The 24,510-nt window shown below is 43.7% G+C and overlaps 3 protein-coding genes across 10 annotated transcripts in view; 2 read left to right on the top strand and 1 right to left on the bottom strand.

The window, feature by feature from the left end:
- Positions 1-3,923: 3,923 nt before the first annotated feature.
- GCDH (glutaryl-CoA dehydrogenase) lies at positions 3,924-16,382 on the top strand. Its single transcript, XM_083719371.1, has 12 exons — positions 3,924-4,164; positions 4,581-4,695; positions 5,036-5,071; positions 6,673-6,816; positions 7,538-7,600; positions 8,459-8,629; positions 9,014-9,143; positions 9,720-9,936; positions 11,189-11,292; positions 11,488-11,613; positions 12,022-12,182; positions 12,928-16,382. The coding sequence occupies exons 2-12, from the start codon at positions 4,593-4,595 to the stop codon at positions 12,999-13,001; spliced, it is 1,329 nt and encodes a 442-aa protein (XP_083575497.1). The 5' UTR covers positions 3,924-4,164; positions 4,581-4,592; the 3' UTR covers positions 13,002-16,382.
- The window catches only part of SYCE2 (synaptonemal complex central element protein 2), a 10,186-nt gene continuing 2,045 nt past the window's right edge, over positions 16,370-24,510 (bottom strand). The window contains exons 1-4 of one of the 8 annotated variants that reach the window (XM_083719905.1): positions 22,151-22,390; positions 20,260-20,381; positions 18,089-18,293; positions 16,370-17,200 (exon numbers count right to left, since the gene is read on the bottom strand). In XM_083719905.1, coding sequence (XP_083576031.1) covers positions 17,006-17,200; positions 18,089-18,293; positions 20,260-20,375 — 516 coding nt within the window. In that variant the 5' untranslated portion in view covers positions 20,376-20,381; positions 22,151-22,390 and the 3' untranslated portion in view covers positions 16,370-17,005. The other 7 variants (XM_083719904.1, XM_083719901.1, XM_083719906.1 and 4 more) reach the window with 7 other exon arrangements.
- LOC310835142 (uncharacterized protein) overlaps positions 22,024-24,510 on the top strand; it is a 16,374-nt gene continuing 13,887 nt past the window's right edge. Inside the window, exon 1 of the mRNA XM_083719929.1 lies at positions 22,024-22,097. Coding sequence (XP_083576055.1) covers positions 22,068-22,097 — 30 coding nt within the window. The 5' untranslated portion in view covers positions 22,024-22,067. The remainder of the gene's footprint in view (positions 22,098-24,510) is intronic.

Raw genomic sequence — 24,510 nt, 5'->3', positions numbered from 1 at the left:
TCCCTCCTCACTCTCCACGCTAGTTTTAATATCACCACAGCTTGCTACCAGGCCCTTCTGAGGCATCCAGATATAAGCCTAGAGCAAGCTGGTAATCCAAGATCTTGGTTTTCTCTTAAAGCAACCTGCAAATGTCTTTCCAGGGGAATGCTAGTCTGCTGCAATACATTACCCAGGAGTCTCAGAGCCCAGGTCCTTTCAATGCATCTTCTGGACCCAATTTGCTTTCAAGAGTCACTGTGCTCAGCTGATATTATTCTGGGGCTCTCATATAATGTAAGTTTAGTCATGGACACTGTTTCTCCATTCTCTACCTGCACATTAGGTACGGTACTATTATTACTATTTATTATTTCTTACCTGTCCATCACCATAAGGTCCCAGGGTGGGTTACAACAACTTAATTAAAACCAGTTTAAAACAAATTACAGTGAGCAGAATAGGACGGACCCTAGAAATACGTATCTCAGATGGGTCTGAGGGGCTGCTTTGCAAGTATGATTGAAATGAAATAAATGTTTACAAAGAACTTACAAGTGGTATAGTTAGATGGATGTAGTAAAGAACTTCTAATAAATGCTTGGAAATAGACTTTGTGAGAAAGAGTATGTCTCCATTTTTGTTATTGGCATGTCTGTTTCATGTAATAACTGGGGCTTAAAAACAAACAAACCTACATGTTATCTCCCACACCTTCTGTGCTGCCATAGAAACAACTAGCTAGTAAAACTCCTAGATAGAAGGAATGAATGGGCCAAAGCCTCGCCCAACTAGATACAACTTTATCCTAAGGGCAAGAAGAAGAAGAGTTTGGATTTGATATCCCGCTTTATCACTATCCTAAGGAGTCTCAAAGCGGCTAATATACTCCTTTTCCCTTCCTCCCCCACAACAAACACTCTGTGAGGTGAGTGGGGCTGAGAGACTTCACAGAAGTGTGACTGGCCCAAGGTCACCCAACAGCTGCATGTGGAGGAGCGGAGACGAAAGCCCGGTTCACCAGAATACGAGTCTACCGCTCTTAACCACTACACCACACTGGCAAGAGAACAATAGGCCAGCTTTTGAGAGAGAGTGTGGTGCAGTGGTTAGAGTACTGGACTAGGTTACAGGGGTCAGCAAACTTTTTCAGCAGGGGGCCGATTCACTGTCCCTCAGACCCTGGGGTGTGTGTGTGTGTGTGTGGACTATTATTTTTTTTTAAAAAAATGAATGAATTATTATGCTCCACAAATAACCCAGAGATGCATTTTAAACAAAAGCACACATTCTACTCAAGTAAAAACACACTGATTCCTGGACCGTCCGAGGGCTGGATTGAGAAGGCAATTGGGCCACATCCGGTCCCCGGATCTTAGGTTGCCTACCTCTGGACTAGGATCATGGAGACCCAGATATAAATGCCCATCCTTCAGCATGAAGCATTTTGCCACTGTGGGCAGTGGCAGCGGGGAAGGCAATAGGTGGCATGGGAGAAGCCATAGCGGGGCTGGCAGCCATGCCACGGTGAGGGCTAGAGCCAGATCTGCCTGCCACCTGAAGCAAATGGCTTTACCTCAACCTTTGCATGGGCCACCCCTGACCTTCGGTATATACCGTATTTTTTGCTCTATAAGACTCACTTTTTCCCTCCTAAAAAGTAAGGGGAAATGTGTGCGCGTCTTATGGAGCGAATGCAGGCTGTGCAGCTATCCCAGAAGTCAGAACAGCAAGAGGGATTGCTGCTTTCACTGCGCAGCGATCCCTCTTGCTGTTCTGGCTTCTGAGATTCATAATATTTTTTTTCTTGTTTTTCTCCTCCAAAAACTAGGTGCGTCTTGTGGTCTGGTGCGTCTTATGGAGTGAAAAATACGGGTAACTTGGTGGCTGAACAGTACCATCTCCTCCTCCCTGTCCCCATCCCTTCCTGCCCTAACCGCAGAAGAGGTCAGCGCAAGGTGCTTCCCATTGCTGGCAATTGTGAAATCAGGGCACACCATTAGCCATGCTGGCAAACACTACAGAATAGGACCATGGTTCACACTGTCAGCTGCTGCTGGGATGACGTTTTCCAGCACAAAGGGTGCGCCCAGTGCACATGCACTTCCCGGCCCGTGCTTTAAAAAAGTTATCCACAGTGCAAAATGTGGCAATTGTTGCCTTCAGTGAGGATGTGAAACCAAATTAAATAATATAGCAATACCACTCCTCCTGAACACTGACTGTTCTAGAAACGAAAGAAAGGTGAATGGGAAAAAATCAGACCAATCCCATCTGGATTCTATGACAATTAATCTAACATTGTGTATGCCATCAAATGCCAACAGTGCCCTTCAGCTCTCTATATTTTACAAACAGGTCAAATCCTACGCCAAAGGATAAATGGACATAAATCTGATATCAGGAATCACAAGACAGAGAAACCAGTAGGAGAACACTTCAATCTCCCAGGACATTCCATGCAAGATCTCAAAGTAGCTTTCTTATTACAAAAGAATTTCAGAAATAGACTGGGAAGAGAAGTTGCTGAATTGCAACTTATTACCAAACTTAAAACCATGCAGAGACCTGGTCTGAATAGAGATATTGGATTCTTATCTCATTATACATGATATGGCTATTTTTAGCCATCTCACCCCTTGCTTTTTCCTGTAAGACCAATTGCAGTCGTTAACAGGTTTACCACACCCATCAGCCAATCACCCATTCCCACCACCCTTCTGAGTAATACCCCTCCCCACCCTCTCACTATATACAGTATAATGGTCTGGGGACTTCTGTTTCAGTGTATCTGAATAAGTGTGCATGCACACAAAAGCTCATACCAATAACAAACTTAATTGGTCTCTAAGGTGCTATTGGAAGGATTTGTTTTATTTTGTTTCGACTACGGCAGACCAACACGGCTTCCTACCTGTAACTTATTTATGGGTATTTGTTTGTTTGTTTTAAATTGATATACTGTCCTTCATTCGAAGATCTCGGCAGCTCGCAGCATAAAAATACAAAATAAAAGCACAAAATACATAATAAAACAAAAAAAAATCAATAACCCCTTACAAATGCATTTGAAAGGCCTTAGAACCAGGGTTTTCAACCAGTGTGCTGTGGCACCCTGGGGTGCGTTGAAAGGTGCTCAGGGGTGCCGCGGGCAACACTGCACTATGTCCTTCCTTCTTTCCTTCCCTCCTCTGATGCCCTCTCCCATCTCGGCCTCCCAAAGGCTTGCACAGCTGTTTGTTGCAGCAGCCCTGGCTACAAGCTCCCCAGGCGAATGGTGCCTCTGGGGCTGGCCAGGAGGTGCTTCCCAGGCCCCTGTGGGGCAGTGTGAGGAGGGACCTCTCTTTGGGGTGGGGATTCAGCTCAGATATCAGGGGTGGCAGCTACGGTTGCCCAAGGAGATCATTCCACAAATGAGGAGCCACCTTAAAGACAAGCAAATTTGTTACTGAGAGTCTACTTCATGGGTAGGCAAACTAGGGCCCGGGGGCCAGATCCAGCACAATCGTCTTCTAAATCCAGCCCGCGGACGGTCCAGGAATCAGCATGTTTTTACATGAGTAGAATGTGTCCTCTTATTTAAAATGCCTCTCTGGGTTATTTGTGGGGCCTGCCTGGTGTTTTTACACGAGCATAATGTGTCCTTTTATTTAACATGCATCTCTGGGTTATTTGTGGGGCATAGGAATTCGTTCATGATAAAGCGGGATATCAAATCCAAATTCTTCTTCATTCCCCCCCCCCAAAAAAAAAATATAGTCCGGCCCCCCACAAGGTCTGAGGGACAGTGGACCGGCCCCCTGCTGAAAAACTTTGCTGACCCCTGGCTCTACTTCATCAGGTGGACGGAGTCTCCTGCGTGGCAGGTGAAGAGAGAGACAGAGACGATTTGGCAGGAGATGCAAGCGAGGCTGGCAGCGCGCCCGCCTCCTCCTCCTCCTCCTCCTCCTGCCCAGGCGGGCAAAGCAAGGCGGCGTCGCGAGCAAACGCCTCCTCTGCTGGGCCAATGGCGGAGAAGCCCTCCCTCTCCCGCCGCCCGGAAGACAAGGCAGCAGCAGCAGCAGCAGCAGCATTTTGGCCTAAGAAGGTGTTTGTAGTGAACCTGGAGGGGACGCGAGGCGACCTTGCTGCTTGCTTGCCGCCGCTTTGCGAGCTCACAGAACAAGAGCGCCGCGCTAAGCCGAGGTGAAAAGCGGCAACCTTGTTGACTGTGCATTTGCAATGGCAGAACGGGAGGGCGGGATTCCTCTTCTGGGGGGCTCCATGCTAACCGTGGCCTGGCTGGGCCCTTCTTTGCTGAGCTCCGTGCGTTTGTTTGGGTTGGTTGCGCGAGAGAGACCCATCCAGGCCTCCTTCCTCTCCCCAAACTGAGAACAGAAGATCTTTCCTCATTGCATCAGGCGTTTCAGCCACTTACTTTTGGGCATGTTATTGGCGTTAGGGGTAAGCCTGCCCAAAGATGTCTTATTTGGGAATGGAATGGTCAGCTAGCACCATTGCCTGCTTTTAATCTGTCAGCATGGCGAGAGGTAATGCTGCAATTGGCAGGGAGCCCTCCAGAACTTGTGGCCTTACAATCTTATTTCACCAACCTCCTTCAGGAACTCGTCCTGATGGCGCTGAGGTTACCTGCCAGGAGGCTTTTGCAATGCAGCCGTTGTGTGACAGGCCCGTGCGAGGTCCGTGCACAGGCCACCAGCTCAGCTGTGCAAAAGGGTAAGTGGGCAACTTGTGCTAAAAGGGATACCTGAACGGGTGCAATATTGAGGGGAAGGTGGGAGAGATAATAATGTCCGCTCATTTCTTTTCCCTCCCAGGGGAAAAAAAAATGCAGCTGCCACCCAGACCCCTTTTAAATCTTAATTTTGGCCCGAAGCTGTACAGGGCAGATTGTGTTGGAGAGGGCCGAGTCCTGAAGATGGTGGCCTCTCTTAGCTGCTTTCAGGGCTGAGAGTGACAAGTTGTCTTACAAACCTACATTATTGCGTCTGGGGGCTGGGGGTGGAGGGGTTCACTGTGCTGGGAAATTGCATTATAATTGTTGCTTATATTGCAGAAAAAGAAGCAAGGCCCTCTGGGAGAGAAGAGAAAGGTATGCATGTTTCAGTTGGCTTGTGGAATGGGATGACCTTTGATTTAAAGCTCCATATTTGGACTTCCAGCCACCGCGTCATTTCCTGCAATGTTCCTCCCTTCTCTCAGTCCTGCTCCACTTAAGAATTACTGTTTGGTAGGCCCTGTGCACCCGTCTTCCAGTGCTACTGTATAAAATAACAGCATCTCGCTAACTGAACTCCCTGAGTTTTGATTACCCTGCTCTCCCCTTCACCCAACTGTGTATCATCCCATGTGGACCTGTTGGGTCTCTTTAGAAAGATGAACTCATAGTTCTCATAGGACAGTGGTGGCAAACCTATGGTGCCAGAGTGGGCACGCAGAGACCTTTCTGTTCGCATGCGCCATCACAGTGCCGTTGTTTGGGGTTTTCAAATTGGGCAGCAGCTTCCCCCCACGCCTCCTCATGAGTAAACTGCTCCCACCCCGCTGCAGCAGCTTAGAGGCAGTTTGCAAAACAGGTGTATTCCAGTCTCCCTGCCCCTCACCCCCACGATTGGTGGGATTTTTTTGCAGCCAGCAGGCTGTAGTTTCTGTGATTGGTGGCTTTGTCAAGGGTTTTCGTTGCTTGATTGGTTGCTGCCTGCTATCCTTGAGCACTTGCCAGTGTGTGTTTTTCTCCCCCCCCCCCCAAAAAAAAACAACTGTGATCCAAGCTGCCCAAAAAAGCTCTGCTAGTCTTGGCAATCCCCCCCAAAAAACTCTGGGCAATGCCCCCCCCCCAAGCTCTATGTGTTGTTTCTGCTCCAAGTGCCACAGGAAGTGTTTATAATGCATGTGAGTGTTTTGCTCCCCCCCCCAAAAAAACTGTGATTCAAGCCCCCGCCCCAAAAGCTCTGCAAGTCTTGGCAATTCCCCCCCAAAAGACTCTGGGCAATACCCCCAAAAGCTCAACGACTCAGGGAAGCCCCCCCAGCTCATTTTATTACGGTATATTATTTATTATCCCATATTAAATTGCCGTGTTGGGACTTCGCAATAAATTAGTAGGTTTTGGGTTGCACTTTGGGCACTCGGTCTCCAAAAGGTTCGCCACCACTGTCATAGGAGGTCAGCAACTGTTAAAAGCCTGCTTTGTCACTGTATTTTGGTCAGTGGTAGAGCCCAGATATCCTGTCCTTGTTATGCTCAGCATTTATGGAAGATGCAAGCCATTACCTGAAGATGCTACCATGATTACAGCTGTCAGCAACTTTAACAGAACAATACTATGCATGTCTGCTTAGAAGTAAGCTGCACTGAATTCAGTGGGACTTGCTGCCAGGTTATTGTGTATACCAGGGATAGCCAGATGTTCCTGCTCAACTCCAACTCCACCATCCCCCAGCCAGCACAGCCAACGTTCAAGGGAGGTGGGAGATGTTGTCCAACAACATCTGGGATGGCACCACATTGCTGCTTCAGATGTAGGCTGTGCCGCAATGAAGTGTTTATTTGTTGTGATCTCTCCCCAAATAGGCAGCTGTGAGCTCAGCGGTTAAAAGTGTTAGGGGAAGGACTTTTCTTACTGGTACCTGCCCCCTGCCACCAGCGGCGAGATAACTTCTTTGAGCTGAGCTTTCTGTCTTTCTTCTCCAGGCCCAAGAGCCCAGTTTGACTGGCGAGATGCCTTGCAGCTGGAGAGGCTCCTGTCTCCGGAAGAAATAATGATTCGCGACTCATTTCGCACCTATTGCCAGGAAAAGTTAATGCCCAGGATCCTCATGGCCAACCGAAAGGAAGGTATGGTTTGTTTGTTTTTAAAGTATTTATTGAGTACTTGTAGCCTGGTACTTTGTGCTATGTGAGTTGGTGCAGGATACTGCCCCTTCCCTAAAGGTGGGGAATGGCTTGTTTCATCTTCCACATGAATGTGCCAGTGTGTTTAATAGCTAACCACAGAGTTACTAATTTAATGGGCTGATTTGATGGGGCCCTGAAAGGATCCATGATCCCTGCTGTGTGTTTTGGATCAACACCAAAAATGAGACTGGCTTATCACCCGTGAAGGCTCCAGGAATTAAATATTTTTCAGGGTTTTTTTGTTGTTTTTGTTAAGTTTTTAATCATTTTGTTGAATTTGTGTTGATTTTTTTTTTTTTGTAGAGCATCTTGCACGACCTTCAAGTGTTGTATCTGTTATAATATAATAAATGCTGCATTTGGGTGGTGCGGCCTTTGTGTGGCTCTAAGCCATTTTGTACTTATGGCAGAAGCCTGTAGAACAGTTGCTTTAAAGGGGTTCCCACACTTCATGTGCCGACCATCCTTCATGCGCTACTAGTAGCAATTTAGAAACGGTCATTGCATCACTCCCATGCTATTAGACATAGCATTGAAGACCAGGGGTCTGTGGGCCAGAAAAGAAGCATGAAGATGTAGTACTCATAGCAGGTTCTGCCTACAGTTTTGCTATCTATATTTTCCATTCTCCCTTAATTCCTTTCCTTCTCTATTTTTGCAGTCTTTCACCGGGAAATTGTGTCAGAAATGGGGGAACTGGGTGTCCTGGGCCCTACTATCAGAGGTAATGCCATGTGGCTCTTTTATAGTGTCTGAAGAAATGGCTGGTGTGATCTGGTTGTGCTCCTGTTGATGTGATGATGATGATGTTATCCTCCTTTCTAAAAAAAACAAAACAAATTGGCGTTTATGGAGCCCTGTAGCTGCTGATCATTTAATTACTTTTGAAGTGTTGGGGCTCATTATTTTTAGTGAGCTAGTGAAACATTTTTGCTGTTCTAAAACTGGTTGAAAATGTATTTGCTTTATGTTGTTTGCATGCTGCTTTATAAATATACAGTAAGGTAAAGGTAAAGGGACCCCCTCACCATTAGGTCCAGTTGTGGCCGACTCTGGGGTTGCAGTGCTCATCTTGCTTTATTGGCCGAGGGAGCTGGTGTACAGCTTCCGGGTCATGTGGCCAGCATGACTAAGCTGTTTCTGGCGAACCAGAGCAGCACACGGAAACACTGTTTACCTTCCTGCCAGAGTGGTACCTATTTATCTACTTGCACTTTAACATGCTTTTGAACTGCTAGGTTGGCAGGAGCAGGGACCGAGCAATGGGAGCTCACCCCGTCACGAGGATTCAAACCGCCAACCTTCTGATCAGCAAGCCCTAGGCTCTGTGGTTTAACCCACAGCGCCGCCCACGTCCCTTATAAATATACAGTACAGCTGCATAAAATATTGGTGTTTTTTAAAGGGGAAAAATAAGCAACTCTGAGGCATTGCAGTCCCTAAACTGCAATAACATTGTTCTCCTTTTGTACACCCCCCACTGCCCCCACAAACCTTGTCAGGAGTTTTGTCAGGATGTTGGCGCAAGGTGCGCTTTGAACTCATGGCTCGCTTGCTAAATCTGTGCATCTGCTTCTCTTAGGCTATGGCTGTGCAGGAACCACCTACGTGGCATATGGACTCCTGGCAAGGGAGATTGAGAGAGTGGACAGCAGTTACCGTTCGGTCATGAGTGTACAATCATCTTTGGTGATGCACCCTATATATGCATATGGGACAGAAGATCAGAGGCAAAAATACTTGCCAAGGCTGGGTGAGTGAGTAGGGTTCAGATGCTGGTTGTGAGAGATCAGAATTTAGTTGCATTTCTAGATTGTGGCCTGTTTTTCTTTTGCCTTCATTGTCTTTTACTTAACTGGTAACTTAGGCTTCAGTCCTAACCCCACTTACCTGGACGTAAGCCCCATTCAGTTCAATAAGCCTTCCTTCTGATTAGAAATTGTATGGTTTCTGCTGTAAATGCTGAGATCCAGGAACTGACAGATTTTCCGACTACTGTATTCATTCTTTCAGAAAAGTCTGTGGCGGTTTCAGTCCACTCGCAGTCTTCAGAAAAGTGATGTGGGCGGAATCATGAGACTCGACAGCAGAGAGGGAAAGGGAGCAGCTGTAGCTCATCATGTTTTTCTCCCCACAGCCAAGGGAGAGTTGCTGGGCTGTTTTGGGCTAACGGAGCCCAACCATGGGAGTGATCCTGGTGGCATGGAGACCCGGGCCAAATACAACCCCTCCAGAAAGACCTACACACTCAACGGCACCAAGACCTGGTGAGCTCTGCAGCTGTCATGGTGCTCAAGCGGGCAGGGGAGTTACCCAGAGCAGACTGCAGGCAACAGCAGCAGTCTAGATTTATCAGAAGATTTAAATACCAGTTCAGTGGTAACTCAGGTTAAGAACTTCATTTGTTCTGGAGGTCCGTTCTTAACCTGAAACTGTTCTTAACCTGAAGCACCACTTTAGCTAATGGGGCCTCCCGCTGCTGCTGTGCCACCGCCACACGATTTCTGTTCTCATCCTGAAGCAAAGTTTTTAACCCGAGACACTATTTCTGGGTTAGCGGAGTCTGTAACCTGAAGCATCTGTAACCAGAGGTACCACTGTATGAGGAAATATTGCCTTATACAGCTGGCTTCAGACAGACATTGCTTTCTGGGGAAGGCTGGATACCCAACTCAGCTCTGCTACCCATCCTGGAGAATAGTCTCCATGCGTTAGCTTTCCCTGTTGAGTGGCCCCTTTGGCCTCCTAGGTTGAGATTTAGTTGACCAGAATCTTTGGCATTCTGTAAGACCTGCTCTGGGTGGTGTACCCAAACATCTGACACCTGCTTTCTGTCCTCTCAGGATCACCAATTCTCCAGTGGCCGATCTTTGTGTGGTGTGGGCTGTGTGTGAGGATGGCAAAGTGCGGGGTTTCCTCTTGGAACGTGGAATGAAGGGTCTCTCCACTCCAAAGATCGAGGGCAAGTTTTCGCTGCGAGCCTCTGTCACGGGGATGATTGTTATGGAGGATGTGGAGGTGCCTGAAGAAAACCTGCTGCCCCATGTTTCCGGACTTGCTGTAAGATCCCTTCCTGTTCATGGTTACTTTGATTCTGCCTTCCAGAAGATATATTGGGCAGGGCACTAGCATTGAACCTTCCCTCACAAACCCCACCCCAGTGGCAAACCAGAATCAGTATCACCCACTGCATTCTTGAACACACTGCAAAAGGGCCACCCCATCTTCACACAGTGTTATCTTTGGGATTTGTTATCATAAGATGCGGTGATGGCCTCTAACTTAGATGACTGTAATTAGACAAATTCATGGGTGGTTGCTCTTTCAATGGCTTATTGTCATGATGACTGTAAGCTACCTCAAAGACACCAGTTACTGGAGAACAACAGTGGGAGTGGGCTGTTGCAGTTATTTCCTAATTTTAGGCTCTCCATAGGCATTTGGTTAGCTCAGGCTTCCTCAACCTTTGCCCTCCAGATGTTTTTGGCCTAGCTAGCCCCTAGCTAGCAGGACCAGTGGTCAGGGATGATGGGAATTGTAGTCTCAAAACATCTGGAGGGCTGAGGTTGAGGAAGCCTGGGTTAGCCTTTGGTCTGATCCATGAGGACTGAGTTTATACTAATAAATAGAGTGACATATTCCAGGTGTTTAAATATGTTATGGGGTGTCATAGTGGGCACAACAGATTTTTATTTATTGGATATGGGTGGTGGTAGTCCAGTGCATTTTTAAAATTATTATTCATTAAACTTATTGGTTGATTATTATTTTTACCAAGGTAACTCAAAGCAGCTTACAAACACATACACTGAAACCAGCATATAAGAAAAAGCAAAGAAAAATCTAAAACACAAACCTATTCTTAACAGGCAGGATTAAAACCCATTCCAAATTTAGCAAAATGTTAGGCTCGATCAAGGCATTTCAAATGAAAAACTGTAAGTTAACAGATATGTTGATCTAATGTTTGCAATAAATATGGGGAAACATCCCCTCAAAAAAATCAGGTCAGAAGAGGGAAGTTCCATATAGGAAGACGACTGATTTGGAAGATCTCTTGCATACATTTCCATGGCTATCGGTGGAGAATATCCTTCACATTTCAACCCCCTTTCCCCACCCCAAAAACTAACACTGATTTTACAGGACTAAAGCCGGGGAAATGAAAAATCTGAAAAGGTGGCAAACATTATGGACTGCCCTCACTGTTGCTCCATTCAGATCTAGAGTTCCAGAAGCTAATCCATAGGGAGTCTGAGCAGGAGAACTGAGGGAACCCTGGTCAATATCTTACCTGAATCTCTTCCCACAGGGTCCCTTTGGCTGCTTGAACAATGCCCGCTATGGCATCGCTTGGGGAGCGCTGGGAGCTGCTGAATTCTGTATGCAAACTGCCAGACAGTACACCTTGGAGAGGTACTGTTTCAAGAGGTGGGGAGGGGGTGTCAGATTTCTGCAGATATCATATGGGTGTATAATACTTCCATATCACTTGTTTCTCGAGTTCCTCGTGTTTGGCAGGCATTCCCAAAGCCATCTTTACAACTCTGTAACTCTAGCTGTATAATAGTGGAAAGCAACTTCACCTTGCCATCCAATGGTGTCTCGTAGGTCCCAGTTTAAAGTCCCCCTTGCAAGAAACCAGCTTGTCCAGAAGAAGCTGGCCGACATGCTCACAGAGATCACTATTGGCTTACAAGCTTGCCTACAACTGGGACGCCTGAAAGACGAAAACAAGTAAGTGTGTGCATGAATGGAAGCAGAAAATTGGTTCTTGCTGCAGTGAGAGTTCCGGGGGGCCTGCAGGGGAACTTGGTTGATCTTTCTCCTCCTAAGGGGTTTTGCTCACTGGAAGAAGTATGGGATTGGTTTGTGGATAAGGAGCACTCATTGCATTTCAAAATACATGCATATATTTCCAGGGTGAACAAGTTAGGGATTAAGTGGTGATGTCCTGAGGTGGTAGAATTAATTGTTGCCCTGCACCCCTCCCTTATCTCCTGTTTCTCCCTTTTAAATAAAAAAAATCACAAATATTGTCCCTAACAACATGTTAAGCATTGTCCTTTTTGGGGTTTTAAAAGAGAAGCTCCCAACCATCTTCCAATTCCCTGCTCTATTCTGTTATCTCCTCTGTGTTCCCAGAGCAACCCCTGAGATGATCTCCATGCTGAAGCGGAATTCCTGCGGGAAGGCTCTGGAGATTGCCCGGCAAGCCCGTGACATGCTGGGGGGCAATGGAATTGCTGACGAGTACCATGTTATCAGGCACGTCATGAACCTGGAGGCTGTCAACACATATGAAGGTAAATTGGTTTCCTGGCTTTCTTCCTGCAAGATCACAGTTTTGAGGAACTTCTGTTAGGATCAAAAAATAAATACGGAGGATTGGAAAAGAACTGTTAGCAAGGTTGTAGCATAAGGACAGCCATCTTCTTTTCCTTTCCTTTTTCTTTATTGGATGTATCCCTTAAGGGCACCATTTGTTTGGTACATACTGTATGAAACTTGCCAAGCCATACACCACCATACAAATCCTTCCCCCTACAAAGTGGATCAAGGAAATCCATGGAGTGTTGGAACTATTCTAACATTACTCAAGCGACATGAGAACCACTGCAGAGAGGCCCCTGTCCAAGCCACTAGAGAAATATCAGACCACATGCAAAGAGTCTGTGATGGTCTGTTCATTGGTCTGTTTAGATCTGTATTGTCTACACCAGTTGTTCCCAACCTTTTTTTGGCCATGCCCCACCTAAGCATCTCTAAAATCCTGATGCACTCCCCCCTGTGACATATAATTCTTATTATTCAAAAAGTGAACTCCTGTTCATGTGGAGGAAGCCTAAAAGGCCATTAACATTGTCTAACTCATTCTCAAATTGCACCCCCCCCTTAAAAATCAAATTGCCCCCCTGTGGGAACTACGGGTCTACACTAATGGTGTCTCTCTGGGATTTGAAACAGGTCTTTTCCGCCCTACCTAGGGATGCCAGGGATCAAACTTGGAAGCCCACTTTTTCAGACTGCTTACTTTTGTTTTTTCCCCAGGGACCCATGACATCCATGCGCTCATCCTTGGGAGAGCTATCACTGGACTTCAGGCCTTTACCGTCAGCAACTGAATGCATTTCTGCAGGGTTCCTCTTTGCTGCTCATGGCTCAAATGCAGTGGGGTTTGGAGAAGCCACAACGGTTTTAAAAGCTATTGCTGCTGACTGGACTCTAAACAAATATGTTTCTTCAGCTCAGCTCAATTATTTGTCATGAATTTGAAGCCGTACCAAAACCAGGCACTACAGAATACTTACTTCTCCACCAGGAGGCATCGAGATAAAGAGCATTAAGATGGCAAAGGAGCACATCATTAAGACTTGAATTATCCTTTCATTGGGTAGTAGGGAACGTAATGGCAAGCATAGAAAGTTGCAATATAGAGGAATTGCACAGTTCAAACATTGCCAAATTGTCTAGGAGGCAAACTGTTTTGGCACGTAACTGTGCCAAACAGTCATGCTATGAAAAGCTCTCTGCTGCCACAGGACCCAGCCAGGACAATAGCCTTGGTTGCTTATTAGGTGTCCATAACTGCAGATTATCTGCCATTTTAATGATTTACTGTTCTTTTGAATGCAGCCCTTGAGGTTACTAAGCACTAAGAGTGGGAATTACAACTTGCTGTCCACTTTGCATTCGTCCTGTCATGCGACCTTGATCAAGCTGCTGCCTTTCAGTGCCTCAGTACCCATTTGTTAAACAAGGACTGACATTTGAGCAGATTGTTTCTTATGTTGAGCTCAGCTAGGGTTGAACTTGTGATTCTCATGTGAGCTTTTTCTTAAAGAATAAATTGAATTTGGTGGATTTTCCACAGTAGATATATGTATGTGAAGACCTGATGCGCCATTTTTATCGGGCAGGTGACCAATAGCAATCTAAAGCTAATTTCAAACGGTTTGGACAGTAGCAGACAGTGTTGGGGCTGCCCCAATCACCTGGCCTCCTTCCAGCTAAGTGGCTACTGCCTAACAGGATGGAGAGGGGAAGGGCTGAGGTGGCAGTGAGGTTGGCATGGTGGAATCGCACTGGCAGAGCCAATCGGTGCTCCTGGCATGTTTCCACTGCACTGACCTCATGCATCATCTTTCCCTTGTCACCACTCCCCTCTCCTCCCCTGAAGGTGTCCCTTAAATGTTCCATCAGCTGTATGGGGATGTCTTTCTGTGAGTAGCTCCTGCACAGTATGGGAAACATTTAAGTGACTCAACTTTGGTCAAGTTTGTGGTCCCAGCCACAGCATCACTCCAAAGTGGGGTGGAGCCTTGCCAGAGGCCTCTGCCCGCCTGCCACTTTGCATTCTTTATGTGTTACATAATCCCTGTTGTTGTGGGGTGAAATTCAGGAAGTTTAAGTGGGGATGTGCTGGAAGTTTTTAGCTGTTTTTAGCACCTGCGTTCTATAGCCACATTACAATGGGTGGGGCTTAGAGGCTGACCTCAGGTTCTTCCATACTACACCATGTTTTCAGAAACACTCTAGAAATAAAATTAAAATGATGATTCCTTGCAACTCTTGATAACAACAACACAATATATAATCTTGGCATGTCTCCAGGGCCAAGATCCTTTTATAAAGTGGGATCTTTTCTGATTGTTTCCTGCTTTACACAATAGCATACTGATGAACTGACCCCAGAATTGCTCAGTAGTTTCCTATGGGCTAGGATATTTAATGGCCCCCTTGAAGGAAAGAGGAACTGACAGACGGGAGCAGTTATGGGGCTGATTCATTAGTATTGCTGCTGCAGCACCTAAAAAGACGCAAAACGAACAAGCAGGAAGCTTCTAATTAAAGGTAGAGAGGCCTGGAAAGTCTTAATAATGTATTGTCAATCCACTGTGGACAGGCTGGCAATTGCCTTGTACCTAAAATAAGATGACAACAGGAGTAATACAAAGAAAACGATGCAACAGGCTGGCAGTGATGTCTTCTGGATTCTCTGAAGAGTGTGAAGCCAAGCATAGCAATTCCAGGTACAAATAAACTGAATGCTGCCGCTGCTTTTTAAATTTCTCAGTGTGCTTTTATTACCTTCAGTTGATTCTTTTTATTGCAGTTTGTGTTGGATATTTTTAATAGAAAAACAGCATATTTTAAATATAAGAAATAATTTTAAAACTAGGTTGCAAGCAGTGGCAGCAGCTGATTGTGAAAGTGTCTCTGAATGGAAGTTGGCTGAGTTTACCTTAAAAACAACTCTGCTGAATATAATCTGTATACCAACTGGTTAACTTCAGAATGAATTGAGCACTATTTACTCTCAAATCAACATGCTTCCAGGCCAGTGTAAAACATGAACATAAGATCTTAAGCTGTCACTGCCACACCCAAGGAAGCAATAACTTTTTGGATAGGTCCATGATAAATTAAACCAATTAGCATGCATACTTAAATTAGCAAGTTCAATTTCAATAGTGATCCTGAATACCAATTCTATCCCAGGCGTTTTAGAGCTGAAACAAAGCTCTCCTTGGTTAATTATGATGTCAAATATCTTATAGATCTTCTCTGAATATTTGCCAGGCATTGACTAATTTATATTCAATTATATCAATATAGTATATGACAGCAACTAATGCACCTGTTTTAAAACGGGTTACATGAATTCTAAATGGAACCCCAGCCAGTAATCTGGCCAATGCACTTTGAAACAGATGAAGTTTCTGAGTCATCTTTAAGGGCAGCCCCATGAAAAAAACATTGCAGTACTTTGATCTGGAAGTTACCAGAGCCTGCAGTACAGTAGCCAAATCATTTCTGTCCAAAAGGGGCTGGAGCTGTTGCGGCAGCTGGAGTTGAAAAAAAGGAACTACTAGCCACTGAGGCCACCTGAGCCTCTAGTGTAACTTGAATTCAAGAAAATGCAGGGAGCAGTGGCAAGATCATGGGACAGGTGTGCATGCCATGCAGCCTGCCTTTCACTCCTTAAGTTAGTTTGCTATCTTTGCATGTAGTGGAGGATGCTGTCCCATCATCGGTATTGATTTTAATAACAACTTCCAGTCCATCCATCCTGTTTTCAGCAAAATGTTTTGGACCAGCCCTGCATATCAAATGAGATAGTGTTGGATATCTTCAGTACCCTAAATTGTCTTTGCAAGGAGTATATCATTATCTTGGTGGTAACAAAAATCCCTGGCTTAATTGCAATGCATGCTCTGGTGCAAAACTTGCAGAAATGATTAGCAGTAGTAGCATAATTAATAAGCCATCATGACCAGACAACTGAATAGTTCAGCACCCTTTTAAAAAAATGTCCTGTTGAAATAGCTCAATGATGACAAAATGGAAGCAGGAGACAGAAATCGGGGACCATGTTTCCCTTCATTCTGTTTTAGTCAGTATCTTTTCAAGCCATTTTGTTATATTTATAGTTCCTTAAGACATAATGGCAGTAGTTCAAACTCTTCTGTAAAACAAAAATAAAGTATAGTTTTTCATGCCAATATATTTCCAATTTTATTGAGTTTTCATCCTGGAATAATTCGACTCGTACACACAAGCAAAGAATGACAAACAAAGTGCCTGAAATTTGCTTACTGAGAGCCAAATGTGATATCTGTTGCATAGTTTGGTTTTGTAGTTGATTTTTTTTATTAAATGAAGGGGAGGAGCCTTTAACTCTTTGTTCCTACTGTGTTGTGATAGGAATCCCACCTCCCATGATACCAGTTGTGATGTAACAGGTGTGTGAGATAGGCCCAGCCAGGCCTGTGGCATGGGCAAAGGAGTAAATGCACCCTCCTGCCATTCAGTGGTCCCAATCCTGCTACCCCACCCTTCTACTTTAGCCATTTAACAAAAATCTGCTATATAATATGAACATGTCTAGTTTGATCCTGATAACTGGGATTCAATTTTCCTTTCTGTTTAAATACGTTCTTCCTTTCCCTACCTTCATTATTTTTAAAAGTATTTTTAAAACAAGTAACAAATTCAGAACAACAAAAACAGTCAGAACTCAGGTTACAGGGGCTTGGGGTACCAAGTAAGTATATATCCATTACATTCACCAGTGATGGAAAAGGACATGTAACAATATTCCCCGACTTTTTCTCTCTCCATGCAATCACAATTCAGACTGCTCACACAGGTCTTTATATAACATCTCCACAGTGTGACAGACCTTCCTGAGCTCTGTTTCAATTTGTTTGATCCTCTCCATGATCTGGTAAAGCTCTTGGATTTTATCTTGAATGAGCTTGTTATGATGATCATAGACAGGGAACATGCTTTCTTCCAACTTCTCTGCCAAGCTTGAAACCTTTTTGGTAGAAAGAGAAAGAAGCAGGAGTTAAAGTAGACTTTAGATTTCTAAGGACTCCTTAGTAATAGGGTTTCCCTAAATAAAAAGACTACCTGCTTTTCATTTCTAACACAAATGTGTCCACCTATGAGTAGCTAAGGATTAAGTGATAATTCCTTAAGAGTGGCTATGCTCACACATCAGCTGTATGACAGTCACATTTATGTGCAGGGTCTAGGAAGTATAGCAAAATGAAATGGCAGGATCGGGCTGAGACAAGTTAGAACACAATCAAATAGGCAACCATGCAGTAATTTTGAGTGAAGTGATCACAAAACGCTATTTGTGGTGTGGTCACTGTGGGGCTTTTTCAGGTGTTACTGATGCAACATGGACATGTCAGTAAACATAGGAAGGAGAGCCTGGCAAGCAGAGGGTGGCATGCTAAACACTGATTGCACCATGTTGGTCTCCCCACTGCCTGGCCCACTAAACAACAGCGACCCACCTACTGGAAAACTAGTGTAGCAGCTCCACCCCACCCATAGAACCACTTCTGCCAAGCACAGAACAGTGCAGAGTTCACGGATGAAGATGAGCAAATTAGTCAATATGGATGTGGAAAAAGCACCTTTCAATACAGGAAGTGGGAAGAGGAAAGAATTGAGGGAGTTTGTCCAGTCGGTGGAGGGGATGTGGTATGAGGGAATAAACTCAAGGCTGGTACTTAACATTTTTCCAGGACACTGGTGTTAACAATTTGTAAATCTTAGTTAAATGCACCAGGTAGATTTGTAATGTTTTGGGGGGAAATAATACAAAACATTTGCTAACTGGCAAGATGGAGCTCAATAATTCTTTCCTGATCCTCAGATTCCCTGCACTCCATTACCCCCACATATTTACCTTCATCAAAAGACCTTCTCGGAAATTGTTCATGAGCACTTGGTCTTCTTTACGCTTCTCATTCATCTTATCAATTATTTGCTGGGCTCTTTCTTGCAGATTTTCAATAGATGAATCAAGGGCTATAAAATAACTTGAGGATTTGCTGTCCGACTCCCCTCCAGTTGTATTTGAATTAGGAAGAGATGTGTTGGAAGTTTCTTTCCTATAGATCATGAAAAAATGTCAAATGCTGTTTGAATTGTCTTCATTTTTGCCTTTGAATTCAAAACAGCAAAGGCACCAATATTTTACTCAAGAGCGGGGGCTACTCAATTTATCTGATTTTTAAAAGAAGTTCAAATTATAAAGAAATTGGTTATGTATACCCACAAAATAAGCCAAAAGAAATGAATCATAATTTAGTCATATCTTACAACATATTCTACTTCACAGGATTATCAAGAAAGTTTGCTCAAAAAAGTAACAGGAAGAAAAAGTCAGGACCACTCAGTCCAGACACAAGGGGACATATCACCAAACTGGTTTCTGATTCCAAACCAAGGTGCATTATTGGGGGGGGGGGATTCTCATTGGGGGCAAACATATTCACTGTAAATTCAATAAAAAATTGCCAGATGTTATAAAATGTATCTTTCTTAATTTGTCCCCTAAAGAGACATATTTTGCTTAATTATTCTGAGACTGACAGGAATCAGGCTTTGTTGTACCAGGTACCCAGCAAGAGGTCAAGGTCTTCCCAATGTCTAGTGTCAGGGAACTGCCATCGGAAGGACAGGTGGTGGACAGGCTCCAGGAGAATAGGAGAGACTCTGCAGCAGAAGAAGGAACCAGCAGGGGGAGTGCAGGAGTTACAGCGGAGGGGAGGCTCTGGGATACTTCTAGTGAGAATAGTGAAGAGGGAACAAGACCCCCCTTAGGAACTCCCACCCTTCGGCGGAAACTGTCACGCAGAGAGTCACGAAGGCGCATGTCCATCAAACAGCTTTTATGTTGGCGTAAGTTCCGTAGACGCCCACTGTCAGATTCTACCAGCGACTGACGGAGCCATGCTTTGGGGGCTCCGTTAGTGCCTCGGTTTGGATGACCAGCCAAACCCCAGAGGGATCAAGCTTTTACGCACAAGCAGCTCATTATTCCATCACATCTAGTGATAACCAATCTGACTGTATTAATAGGAAGCCTACAAGTTCCTTGAGCTTTCAGTCTTCATTTTAGTTTTCACAGTGATGGAATAGGCAGAAGATCCTGGCCCATAATACAGTTGATATTGATGAAAATTATATCCCCAAAGAATGTTGCTTTGGGACACTCCCACCAAGTAAGTCTCTTTACTGTGCCAACATCGCAAGCAGGAGAGGTTGTTTTAGATGTATGGAAGAGTTGCACTGGCATATTGAGAATTACCTCCACTCGCACCAAAAGATTCCAGGTTTTCTTCATATCCAAGTCTCTGCCACTGACCCTTCCTCCAAAAAGCCCAGGGGGAGCATTGAAAAGGTTATCCCATTTTATCCTCACAGCAACCCTGGAGGCTGAAAGCCCACCAGTGAATTTCATGATTGAGCCAAAGAACCCCTTCCAAAGTCCTACATTTCATCTAGTATTCTCTTGATTGAAGAAATGTGGACTCATCCCTTCTCTCTGATCCCATAATTCAGTGGGGGTCACTGGAATATTCTGAGGAATAGGCCCTGGTCTTGCATTGCATGCAACAGGTCCCAAATCAGTCCCTGGCATTTACAGGCAGGGCTGGGAAACACACCAGTCTGAAGCCCTGAGGAGCTGCTGCCAGTCTGTAGAAAATACTGAGGTCGATGAACCAATACTATAAGGAATATTCCTATGTTCCAATGGTTGTGGCCGTGATGTGCATAATATTTGTGTACAACCTTAGTCAAGCATCCACATTTTGGTTATGTGGTACTCTGGACCAGGTGCAGCCATAGCTGATACTGCTAAGTGTTCCCATACTAGGAGTGAACCACACTGAAAACCAATCTCTCTAAAAAGTTTGCTTTATGAATGATTCCAACTTTGTTACCCATATCAACTCCTTCACATTTGTTAAATCGTTAGATTAGGACATGCTTTTGTCAATATGCACAGTTATTTTAATATTTAACAGTATTTTGATTTATTTGGTGTTTTTTAAAAAATGTAATTCTTACCTGGATGGATTATCATTTAAGTCATTTCTTTCTAGATTAGTGAAGATGTCAAATGGACTATCAGGTTTATCTTGCTCCTGTTCTGACTCTTGGAGCTGAAATTTCTTATTAGACATAGCAGCCTGTAATGATGAGGAGAATAAGTTTATCTATTACACAGAGATTTAAAAAACACCAAAGGATAATTACAAAATACTTGTATTACAAAACTTATGTACCATTTCTCTATAAGGAAAATTATACTAAATACTGTAACTGTGAATACTCTCAGAAATTCAGGACAAGCATGCTGAGCAGATTTAGGCATATTTTGTCTGTGGTCAGCACAGTACATGTAAGTGTTCATTCAAAATCCACTAATCAAATCTGTTGTGGGTGATGGAAAATGCTAAAATCTCAGATGGCTCTTACTGATCTTGCCGGGGTCATGAAAGAGATAAAATCCTCATCTAGTTCCAGATGAAATCCAAGCCTAGCATTCAATATCTATGTTTACTTGGATTCCATCCTTGGCTTGGGCTTGTATTTTTCCATCACAGGACAAGACATTAGACTGCAAGCCACTTCTGACACTCCAAAACAGGTTTTGATGCAGCAGAGGCATCAGCTGAACAGTAAAATAAGACACTCAATGTGTTGTGCATGCAAATGAGATATATTTCCTACTCTGGATTGTGGCTAATATGGAAAAACAGTTAATAAGGTGAGGACAGAGATGCCCATCTCTCTCACATGCCCACCTACATAATGACAGCAACTTCAGAAGGTTAAATAATAAACCTGCAATAGAAAAAATTAATCTGAGCTGACTTTCCTCACCCTCCACCCCTAGTTTGCTGAGAACCAAAGAAATGATGACTTCTTGAACAACTTCTAACCTGTTCAGCTTGGAGTTGGCTGCAGAGCATTCTATCCACAATTTGATTTATCCTGCTTCATTTATAGTCACTGTGTTCAGGAAATTCCAGTAGGAAAGGAATTAAGTGCAATCTAATGCTCTATATGTATATCTGAGAATGAATCTGAATCACTATGTATGATGGTTTGCTTCTTTTCAAGTGGGTAATATTAATGTTAAATAAATTTTTAAAGAAGCAGTTTTTCTCCTCCAGAACCCGAGAAAAGACGGAAGCGAAAATATATCTGCATGCAAGATGGAAAACTGTTTTTTTTTTTAGCTGATAGGCTGATGAGACTTGGGAGCAAAGAAAAACCTCAGCTTAGATACCTCTTCAGTCATGAAGTTGTGTGACTTTGGCCAAGCCCTTCGTTTTTGTCATGTATGAAAAATTGAGGTTATCATAAGAGAATTAGGCTTTTAGAAGTTACGTATATCATTCAGTTCTCCATTTAAAAGGGAAAAAGTTGTCTTTTTTAAACACCTCCCCACTTTTTAAAGCTTTACTAATGTTACAATTAGAGATAAGGAAGGGCAGGTCTTTTTCATGACTGGAAAAGTCACAAAAGTAACAAGTTTTTGTACAGTACCCTGGCACCTTCTTGCTGCCCAGCGGCAGCCATTTTGTGCTGGCACCCACAACACTTTTAACACTCGGGGGTTTTTTACCACAGAAAAGAAAGCACGAGGGGGGGGGGGATTACAAAATGGTGTAATCTGTGTACGGTAGGGAGGGGAGTTGATGGGGTACATTTCTCTCCGCCCGATATTAACCAAACGTCTTGATGTGTGACTAACTACGAGGTCCATGGGACACTACTCAGGACATGTTTAAGAGACATTGCTATATAAATAATCTCACAGAAATGAAAAAGGATCACACACACCCTACTCTCAAGAAGGATTGTGCATGGAAGAAGAGCCCAAAGGAAAAATGGGAGTGGGGGGTGGGGCTTGAAACTGTGATTTTGTGAGAAAGGTGTCACGGTTTACCTTTTTCCTTCACTGCTTTTGTTCTAAGACAAGTGGACCAAACTCTGCCCTGAGGGAAAACTGCTTCCCGCCCAAAATTCCCTCAGGGCAGCAGCAAGACTTTTCCTAGCATTTAACGGGTACGAGGGGCCTGGCTACAAATATCTGCATTTCCAAATCACCAGCCTTCAGAACACATTTTGTTCGAATGAAAGACTATCTATTTTTCTATTTATTTATGCTACTGCATATTTATTTATACTCCCTCCTCTTTTCCTGACAGGGAATAAGCTATACAGTGGTACCTCGGGTTACATACGCTTCAGGTTACATACTCCACTAACCCAGAAATAATGATTCAAGTTAAGAACTTTGCTTCAGGATGAGAACAGAAATCGTGCTCCGGTGGCAGTGGGAGGCCCCATTAGCTAAAGTGGTGCTTCAGGTTAAGAACAGTTTCAGGTTAAGAACAGACCTCCAGAACAAATTAAGTACTTAACCCGAGGCACCACTGTACAGTAATACCTCATGTTACGTCATAGTGGGACGTCAAATTCCACCCACTGCATTTAACGTCTTGCCATTTAAATTAAAATTGTAATACAGTGGTACCTTGGGTAAAAATTACAGTGAAAATGTATATTAAATAGGCAAACTTCTAATGTTTTATAGAAGCAGATAATTGAGAACAACTGAGATGATTTAATGACACCTACAGTGGGGCCAGGAACCATGACATTTGCAATAATACATAGCATAGATAAACTGGCATTGGTCAGCTAATTAACATATACAGTATTATATTTTTTGTTTTGTTTCTATTTAACCCAAAAGCAGTGGCATTGAACTTTTTCATGTATTGTAATTCAGCTGTTTCATGTTGTATTCTTCCTTGAGTCCAGAATGGACACCTTAAGATAAGTTTATTAAAGAGTTTCCTGGAAGGCTGGTTTGTGGATATCCACTGGTTTGTGGATATTGCAGTTTCTCCTGGCAATGTCCACTTCTTGCCCAGTTCAAAATAAAATTAGTTAAACATTAGTTGCAAGTCCATATAAAATACATACATATACATATAATCTGACAGTTCTTTCATTAATTTGCTATTCTGCAAAGACCGATTTGTAGAGTAAGAACAGGATAAGAAAGTTGAGAGCCATGACTCTGAAAATCCAGAGGATGGAAGGAAGACTCTTGTCTTTTAAAAGTTAACAAATCTAGACTGAGATTCCACAATCAGTGAGGCTTTGTGAGTTGTCCTGGATTTGGGTGACACCACATATGAGATTTGCCAGCTGGTGTATTTTTACTATCATAATCCATGTGCAGACAGCACCAAAATAGAGCTTTGCACCTTAAGAAAAGGGGGCACACCTCCCCCTTGCCTTGGCTAATAGGATTACTAAACTAAAATTATTACACTAGAGCACTAAAGCAAAAGCCACCCCACTTTCTTGTTAAAGTGGAGCGATATTTTGAAAACGATCAGAAAAGAAATGCCAGATAGAGGAGGCAGCGCTACCAGGTGGGAGGATGAAGTATTTTGAGTTTAGCAACCCTGTCGAGATAAATATTGCTGAGTGTTTCATCCAAGTACATTTCCTTAAGTCCAGAAATGTGCAAATATCCCAGGCAATTAATTTCAATATGTTATGGACTAGTTAATTAATAGCAACAACAACAAAAAGCTACTTTCAGCTTTTATTTTAAAAATAAAAATGATTTTTTTAAAAATTTAATTTTAAAATCAAACTTTTGCAGAGTTAAAAGCTCAGAAAGGCAGTTTTAGGGTTCCAGGAGAGTGGTTTTCAACTGGTGGGTCAGGACCCACTCCTGGGCCATGATCTAAGGTGGGTCACAACAACAGGGGTGACTGAAAACTGGGTAACCAACTTTTTATTGGCTTCTGTGACTTTAAAAAACAGTTTATTGAACATTTGTGTTATGTTTTAACCTTTATAAATAATAATAAACATTAAAAACATTTAGTAAGAAAGATACATTGACATATGCAGCAATTAGCAGGTGATCATCCTTATTCCCATGCAATAAATGGATGCTCCTTCAGGCAAGGTGAGACGAGTTGAAGTGGAAATAGTGATTTTGGTGTCAAGTGATTTTGGTGTCAGAGGCAGAAAATCCCACAAACCCCTTTCCCCAACCTTGGTATAGTAAACATACAACAGTTATTAAATAGCTAACAACAGGCTGCCTTTTCATGACACCCAGAGTCAGCTTCCTCACTCTGCTAACAGGAGTAATTCCACCAGATAAAGCTTTTCTTTCTCCACTCCACATGACCAGTTTTTGATTTTCCAGAAATGGGATACCTGTCATTTGTTCCTAGCAAGCCCTGGTGCAACTTGATACCTGCACAGCAG

The sequence above is a fragment of the Podarcis gaigeae genome (assembly GCF_964106915.1).
Source record: "Podarcis gaigeae genome assembly, chromosome: 17".
NCBI classification, from domain to species: Eukaryota; Metazoa; Chordata; class Lepidosauria; order Squamata; family Lacertidae; genus Podarcis; species Podarcis gaigeae.
Note: the sequence above shows the minus strand (reverse complement) of the source record. Positions and strands in the feature narration are given on the sequence as shown.